Genomic DNA, 9174 nt, shown 5'->3' with positions numbered 1-9174 from the left:
AACGTCCTCCATCATGAAAATGAAAACATAGGCAAAATTTTGGTTCAACAATTTTAGGTCCCACTGAACTGTCCTCGCATATTGCCATCTATCAAATTCCATCCATCAACCAAAATCTTCGTCAAACTTTGAACATCTTCATAAGAAATCCGCTGATTCAAATTAGAAATCATCTTATATTTGACTCCTTTCACTCACTCTGAAGTACAATTGCTGCTCTTCTGCAAGCAAATGTCTCCACAGCTTTCCAACAACAATCATGGCCGTTGATCTGGAAGCGAGGTTTCAATATGCTCACTTTCCAAGGTTCTCTCCCTCAATTGGCTACCGAACATAGTTCGCATCTACCTTCGCCACATTCGCAAAAAAATTTCCCATATACATTTCCTATTGGTTTTCAGATGGCTAAATAACATAGCTGGACTGACATTCGCGCAAATTTTTGGCATACATTTTTCAGTACTACTTCGTTTGCGCACGCATGCCTAATATATTATAATTCCATTCGACATTCGCATCAAACCTTATTGGTGCTCTGTGAATTTATGCGTAAAAGGGGGAGCCCTCTTTCGAATATATGATCTCTAAATCACGAAAACGAGGGAATTAAACCTAAAAAGTAAACAACAAGGTGACATCATAGCAACTAGGGCAGGAAACAAAACTTTTATTTCTTGTATGCTATGGACCTTTTTTTATTATCTGGCCATTTCTAGTACAATATTCATAATGCTAAAATGTATTAACAGACAGTTACAAAAAGACATGTGGAAATCTGACATTCGCCAGTGCGAATGTTGCGAATGTCTGGATCCGCCCCTGCAGCAATCACTTTTCATCAACTTTATATCTAACTACTTGAAATTCTGAACTATGATATGTGTCTGCCATTTAAAATCTTTTTTCAAGATAGCCTTTACCAGCAACGTTTTGATATATATATATATATATATCCTTCAGCATTCTTATTTAATCAAATTAAGAATAGGGTTGCATCGCTGCTTCAACTGAAAAAATTCTGGCAGCAAAATTTTGTAACCATAATCCGCTTCCCTTCGGTACCGCCCCTTTTATGAATAATGACTTGACTTTCACGATTTGATGAAGGACATTCAGCGCATAAGCTCAGGCAGAGAACTGAACGTTTTCAACTTTCCATGCAGGCTTCACACAGGTTATTAGGTTACTAAACAAAAACCGTTAGCAAAGAAAGGTTAGATGGTCCTAAGAATTTTTTACCATTGTCAATCATAAGCTTGACGGTGGAGTTCTCTCATCATTTGGACCATTTTTTGGGCTGTCGGTGCGCCAATCGCAAAGACGCCCGTAAATGGAACCCAACCGTTTTTGAGGGGGTTGAGAAGAAGAAACAATGGCCTTCTTTCGCCGACTAGCAACACCTTGTTCATGCAAAAGTTCCAAGCTATACGGCCATTAATTAATGCAAGATGAAAAGAAATAGAAATATATAAGCTATACGGCCAATGCACACTTGCATGCTTGTTGCTTTGACCGTATACAAGACACAATGTAATGCTAACTCGAGCATAGCCTGTGCTCCAGACCCCTAACTACTTTCAAGTTAGAGGTCTGGGACACAGGCTAACTCGAGCACTGCTACAATAGACCAGGCGGAGAATAGGGGAATGATCGCCCGAAAGCGAAATTTAAGGGACCAAGTGCTTTTGGTCAATTCGAGGGTGCTGATTTCGAAAATCGATGTTATTCGGGGATTTGGGGGCCACCATCCTCTTTTTCGTGTTTGAAGTCTCGTTTTTGCGTATATGGAAGTAGTCACTGAAAAAAACCGGTTTAAATGGAAATAAGCGGAAGTCTTAATGTTAATTAAGCACATTTCTTGCGCAATAATGCTTAAAATTGAATTATAGTTTGATAAGGGGGGCCAAAAGTCCCATTTTCACAAGAAAATCGCGTAATCTTAAAATTTTTTATCCTTAAATAGACATCCTAAAAAGCTTGATATATTCTTTGTTCGGACAAATTGTTGAATTGTCGTCCGAAGGAACTACGTGGCGCTATTAATTACTAACTGATAAATAAGAACCGAAAAAACAACCGGATCATCTAAACCATAGTTTAATCGTTTCAAAGTTCCTCGAGGTCGTCTTCTGAGTCACTGCACACGACACTTTAAGCGTAAAGCTCTTTTTTACTTCAGATTGGCTTAACGAAAGTTCCAGGGTATGTTCTTGGTAACAAGTACCATTATGACGATAGAATCCTCATTCATTTCAAGCATGATTTATCTACTAGGAAGCCCAACTGAAGCATCAAACCACTTTGAAAATCATAGAGATATAATTTCCACATAGGCTATGAAGCCTTGTGTTTTCTTCACATGGCGGCAGAAGACTGAGATTTATTATCTCTTAATGGGCCAGGTTGAAAACGCGGAACAGGCGGAACACGCGGAAAAGTGAAATTTTGCTTGAAGCTTCTGGAATGGAAAGACATAAACAAAGCAACAAAGCTCTTTCAAGAATTGAGATATAAGACCTTATTTTAAAAGGAATGAGAATTCCGCGTTTTCCGCATTTTCGATTTCTAACGAGGGTGAAAATCGAAAACGCGGAAAACGCGGAAATCGGTCCCAGCCGATTTCCCGAGGGGTTTTCCTACACAATTTTGTTTGTGCTTGATAAGAAAACAAATCGGGGACATTTCATCATTACCTTACTGGTCTAACCGGTGAAAAAAGTGGAAGATTTGTGCCAACGTAAGAGATGCTTATGACAAACTGCGTTGTTGCTCTTGCAGCCACAAAATCTCTGTTAATCGTCAAAGGCTTAATAACTCATTATATACCTCTCTTGCCATCAAATTAGCGAATATAATTGGTTATTAAAGGTTTCCGCGTTTTCCGCCCTTTAAAAATAAGGTCTTATATCTCAATTCTTGAAAGAGCTTTGTTGCTTTTATGTCTTTCCATTCCAGAAGCTTCAAGCAAAATTTCACTTTTCCGCGTGATCCGCGTGTTCAGCGTATTCCGCGTTTTCGACCTGGCCCTCTTAATGTCTTTCGAACTTCTGCACAAACAACTTGTGTCGAAGAAGATTTACTCAAGATGCTCTTTGCACTATTGCACTATACATTGCACTATTTTGCACATTTTTTAACCCAAGTTAATTAACAGAAGCAATTACACTTTTGCACTTTGCACATACACTACCAGGACAAAAGTATTGCAACACCCTAATCAAAATGCAATCCAAAAAAATTTTGCAAACTTATAACTTTACGCTGAAACATTTCCCTAAAATTAACAAAATCATGCTAAACCAGGAATCAAATTCTTTGAAATTTATTAAGGATTTCGAAATACTTAAAATTACAATATTAACGTAAGAAATTTTACAGTCATGAGGAAAAATATCAGCCGTGGTAAAATCAAAATATTAACAGGATAAGGAGTGTGTAGTTGCGACAAAACTTCGTGTTACTGTCTTTCGATTCTCAATACTTTTGTCCTGGTAGTGTATATGATTTAGGACCTTTTTAGATGATATTAATTTAACTTAAAAAATATTAGAAAAAGAATAATAATTTCTTGCTCTGCTCTCTTCCATTGACTGATGTAACCAGCATTGTAAATATTTTTACTTATTTCTGATCCTCCCTATGGTCCTCCCTAGTACCAGTGGCCCGTGCAGAAAATTACACAAGCCCAATCCTGTCAACTCTGCTATGTAAATACTTGATACAGAAACCAGACAATGCCAAAAGGTGTTCATTCTCTGAGTTTTGTGGCTACACATATACGTCAGAATCTGATTTGATTCAAGCATCAGTGTGTTGTGAAAAGACTTAAGAATAATATAGTCTACTAGTACATTCTATAATTGTATAATCTACTAAAGTAATATGTCAAATGCACAGCACTCCATAAAACTATTATCATACTGTCAAATGAAATTGGCATTAGATAAATTTTTTAGAACTTCATGATTCAAACACATTCAACTTTGGATACACATTCTGCTGGAGGCTGACATTGGAAAATTTCTGTCTATGTATCAAAATTCATTATCTGTATCCAAAATTCATCATACCAACAATGTATTCATTTTGTTTTCGTAAAATGATAGGGATTCAGATGCCTGTACAATTGACAACCTTGTCCTAGATATTACTTCAAAACATGTTGCACTCTAAAAGAACTAGGAATTGGTATCTAAGAAAGGCCTAGTATACCTAAATGCCCGGCTTCAAGTGGATACAAATTTGGAATAATATCTATATCTATATATAGATATATTAAGTATTTATGTATCTATTATTTTTCATCCTTCCATTGAAGAAGCCAAAGCAAATGCCAAAGGTTTCCCTTTTTTGTTTTTTATCATTTTTAAATACATTGACCTTTTTGGTTTTGTTTGCATTTTTTTTAATTCCACTCTACCTACATTTTTATGATCTTTGCTACTTTGCTTCAAGTGCCACTACCAAAGAACTTTCCTTAAACTGCAATTCTAATAAATTCAGAAACAATCAGAGCCAGGAATGTTTTCATTGTCACTCTGAAGAAGTCTTTTTTTGAAATATTCCTTTTGTACTGATCTGATAGTCTTATAAACTGCAGTTGCATTTGGCCTGTTTTTTGGCTCATAGTCCAGCATATCTAGAATCAATTCTTTAATGGCTCTTTGGCAGCCTTTCTCCCAACCTTTAACAAGTTTTGCTGCACTTTTAACTTGTCCAGATGCCATCATTTGTCCAACACTAAGTTTAGCTAAACCAGTATTGGTAAATGCCCCATAATACCTCTTGCCAGCAACCACTATGTATTGCCTTTGCACAATGCTATACAGAATTATACCAAGTGAAAATATATCAGCTTTTTCTGTATAATTTTGTGAAAAGACTTCTGGTGCAATCCAGAAGGGGCTTCCAGCCAAAGATCCCATGTGACTCTCAAATGGTGCTCCTGAAGTATTAATATAACCATCAAATGTTCTTGCAAGACCAAAATCTGCAACCTTAATATCCATCTCATTTGATAAGAGAATATTATCTGGCTTGAGATCACGATGCACAATACTGTTTTCATGTAAATAGTTAATAGCATCTGCAACCTGCACCATCCATGTTAAGTCAAGCTCATCTGATGTTGAAATATTCAATCTTTCATTTAGTGTTCCACTACCACAATACTCCATCAGAATGTATATTTTCGGCACTGACCTTGAGTCTAACTGAAAATCAGTGGCGTAAATTTTGACTATATTTGGGTGCCTTAGAGACAGGAGACATCGTATTTCTTGCACTGCAGACTTGTGGTGTTGTTTTCTATCAGATGTTACGATTTTCAATGCATAAATTCGTCCATTTTGACCGCAAACTTTGCGGACGACGCCAAAAGAACCACTTCCTAGCTCACTGAGAATACTGAAATCGTCAACACTTCCATCTTCCAGAGTTAAAATCAGTCGGTTGCTTTCCATTTTTGGAAGAACGATTTGAATGTATTTGCGATATGAGATAAATTCTTGCTATGTGGGTTTCGTGACAAAGGGAAATCCCCACGAAGGCCATGAAACACGGAAGTTCTCAAGACCTATAAAATACACGAAAGTGTGATTTTAGAACAACTATGGCGTGAAACTCTCACACAAAGATACTGCGAATCCTACGATAATTTTTTTAAAGTCGCCAATTTTACTATAAATCATTTGCTTTAAAAACATCCAGTGGCGTGGTGACTCAAAGTTTGCTAGGGGGCACCAATCTTTTTTGGCGCCCCCTAGATAATTTATGCCCATGGTACAACCCTATCAGGGCCACCGAAACCTAATTGAAAGTGGGAGGGGGTTCTATTTAACGTGTTTCAGGGGTTTTCATGAAGGGCACAGGGCACACTATGGCTGGTGGCAAGAACAATTTTGAAAGTATAAACATTCTAGAACCACCTGTCGATCAACTTTAGCCAATCAATAAGCGTGTGAGTGGAGTCACACACAGTCACTTATTGGTCAATTCTTGATTGAAAGGCTTAAGCCCCTTAGAAGTCTTCTGGGAAATAAAAAGCTTTACGGTATTTCCTCTTTGAGTTAATTGATGGCTTAATGCCCTTTAATCAATATATGCATGGTAGTTTCTTTGGAGCTAGCAAGAACGTATTTGTAGGAAGACGAAAAGTGCAATAGTACGAGCAGGCTTACTTGGTTAATTCCTCCTCAACTTTCATTAATTTTTTGTTGCTTGTCCTGGCTTACTTGCCCACATAATATCCATAGTTATGGAAACAATTGAAATGACATAGTATAAAGCAATTAAAGGTTATATATTTCTCACTTTGTCACCCAAACTATGTCTTTCTAATTTCTCAAAAATTAACTGGTAAGCTGTTTTAACAGATCTTATAAAAACAAGTATAAAAAGTGCAAATCCTCAGCAAACTAGCATTACTGTCTATTTTGATCAAACTCGCCTAATGCGTGTTGTTAATCGTGATAGATTTAGATAGATTTGAAATCATTGTTTTTTATTTAAACCAACATTTGTTAATGTTAATGGCTCCTATTACTTTGTAATAATGACAGATATTGCGTTATCATTAATAAAATTGAATAAAGATCCTACAGATGAATTGAATTGAAGTTAAATGGTCCAAGTATTGTTCCTTGTTTTATTCTTGTTAAGGATTAATCCAGAAGCTGTAATGTCCTTTAGCTTTGACTTTTTGCTTTCTGTTAGACAGATAGTGTTGAGTCTTGTATAAGTAAAGGAAAGTTCCTTGCTCCTCCATAAGCATATCGTTGATTTTTTTCACGACTAAGACTAAGTTTAGAATTTTAAAAACATATGCCAAATTAACTGAATATTTTTTTTAAATTTCCATTTAAGGTTGGCAAGGATATTTTCGCTCGAAGAAAAGTATGGAAAGCTATTCTTAATAACAACCGTTAATTAACTCTATCTTTTTCTGGTATTCTTTGCTGTATAACATCCAAATCAAAGGGCAAAAATTGATATGACATAGTTTAAAAGAATTTAAAATTAGCTATTTTTCTTGTTATCCATATATCTCGTTAATCTATTTAAAGGAATTAATCGTTTGCTATTTTTTACAGATTTTATCGACATCAGTATTTTTTTAAGCTTCGTCAATCTAAATTATAGCAAAGCTGTAAGGTACCTATGTTCATTTTACTGAGGTCATAGAAAATATAGCCTGCGTGCAGACTTTATTTTGACTTTATTTTCAGTTGCGAAGGAGAACCAATACGGAACTTGTCTCTCCTTCGTCCTTGCTCTCCTTCGCAACGGAAAGTAAAGTTTGCACGCAGGCTAAGAAAATATCGTTAAGAAGAATATTGAAGAATAGAGAAAACCAAGTATTGATCCCTGTGGTGCAACTTGCCAAGGTTCACCTAAAGTGACCTAGTGCTCTTTTATTTTTAGTTTTGATTTATTTAGACAAATAGTTTTTTATAAGTAGACGAGAAGTAACTTTTACTCTATAGGCACGTATTCTAGCTACAAAAGATAGAAAATCAAAGGCTTTCAATAAATCTGTAAGAACCCTATCAATATGTTTATTCTTCTATTTTCCACCCTCCTGTCTCTAAACGATATCCAGGTCTCTAAACGTTTTGAATAAATTGATGATGCAAACAACATTATTTCTCTATCTCTTCGATCTTGAAATAGTTAATTAAACAATCTTTTGGTGGTACAAAACTTGAAACTGGCTTTGAAAAAAAATCATTTTCAAGTAGTTTATGTTGATTCTTTTCCGCTCATTCCGCATCTTCTAATTGTAGTTAATTGAGTTTTATATGTTGATTGTAAATTGCCACAGGGTTGCTATGCATTTCCGTGCTCCCTGTGGTATCCTCTGGCAAACTTGTTTATGTTTTGCAACGATTTTAAGAGAATTTGATAAAAACGAGAAAGAGAATCCATTTGAAGTAGTCCTGTTTTAACAATAATGATAGTACCTTGATTTTCTTCTAACTTTTTGTGCATTCATGTTTATACCCCGGAAATGAAATGATATTTTTATGTTGTTTACATTTTTGCCAGCATATAAAGCTATGGAGCCAACAAGCACTCACTTGGTTGGTGAAATCCTGTAAAGAGTCGTTGTTGAAGCGCTACTCGTGGACCTTTTATGATTACTTATCAAATAATGAAATTATGAAATGGCAAAAATTGACTGAGTGGCTCTGGCCCCTCAATCAGCTTTCTCGACGGAAAATTTGGGCTTTTCGTCGAATCATGGACACATTTTTTGAATGACAAATATCTAAATTTTTACTGTGTAGTTTTTTTATTTCATAACTTTTGAAGAGTTTTTTGGCGGTACGAACTCTGAAAAAGCAAACATTTTACAACATATTGGTATACAAAATACATTTTATAACATACAAAAAAGCCTTTTCGTCTCACACTCCTCATAGCATTAAACGTCAGAATGAGATTCCGAAAGAACACCCAGTTGTGGATCGAAATAGGCCAATTCGAAAAACGCAAGCACAAGACCGGTATAGTTGACCAATCAGTCCCGCGTGCCTAAAGAAAAATTACCACTGGAGTCCAAAAGAGAAAACGAACTCCTTCTGTCAGACGAAAAAAATGTTTGCTATTTTCAAAGCAATTGTCATAACTTTTCTTTTTAATAAATGAAATCTGGAATTTTTAAAACTTAAAAAAATTTTTATTCAAAAATAGAGTGTAAATAAGTTTAAATGAAATCGTAGGCCTGTGCCCAAATTTCCGTCACTGAATTTATGTTTGTGAAAATGAGTGATTATATTTCCAGTATAAGTGCATTAAGGCAGCTGATACCAAACTATATGAACCTTGCATACAGAAAATTTTTTTTGTCAATAGATAGACCACAGAAGATACAAAATATGTCACCTAAAGGGTACATTTTTAACTTCATTTACAAAAACATCATCAAGACGCTCCGAATTAAAGGGTTGACGGCAAATCGATCAAGTTTTTATCTCACTTTGTGAATAAGCTTTGTATTTAAAACGCAGGGGGGGGGGGGCGGTCTTCCATAGAAGATGTACTTAGGGATCTGCCCTGAGCATGGGTATACTTTTTCGAGTTTCTAGCCAAGGGTATGCCTTTTTAAAATTGTGGTCCAGCTGAGGTCTTGCCAAGTAAGAGTATCATTTTAAAAATCAGGAATTTCATTTT

The 9174-nt window shown here is 35.7% G+C and overlaps 1 protein-coding gene across 1 annotated transcript; it reads right to left on the bottom strand.

The window, feature by feature from the left end:
- Nucleotides 1–1485: 1485 nt before the first annotated feature.
- On the bottom strand, nucleotides 1486–5696 carry LOC135681687 (serine/threonine-protein kinase pdik1l-B-like). The gene has a single exon (XM_065196263.2). It carries the CDS (start codon nucleotides 5460–5462, stop codon nucleotides 4500–4502), a length of 963 nt encoding a protein of 320 aa, XP_065052335.1. The 5' UTR covers nucleotides 5463–5696; the 3' UTR covers nucleotides 1486–4499.
- Nucleotides 5697–9174: the final 3478 nt, after the last annotated feature.

The sequence above is a fragment of the Rhopilema esculentum genome, chromosome 12 (assembly GCF_057945365.1).
Source record: "Rhopilema esculentum isolate cy_ngs chromosome 12, ASM5794536v1, whole genome shotgun sequence".
Taxonomy (NCBI): domain Eukaryota; kingdom Metazoa; phylum Cnidaria; class Scyphozoa; order Rhizostomeae; family Rhizostomatidae; genus Rhopilema; species Rhopilema esculentum.
Note: the sequence above shows the minus strand (reverse complement) of the source record. Positions and strands in the feature narration are given on the sequence as shown.

Coding starts and splice junctions, on each gene's coding strand:
- LOC135681687 (XM_065196263.2), bottom strand. CDS start 5,462: ATGGAAAGCAACCGACTGATTTTAACTCTGGAAGATGGAAGTGTTGAC.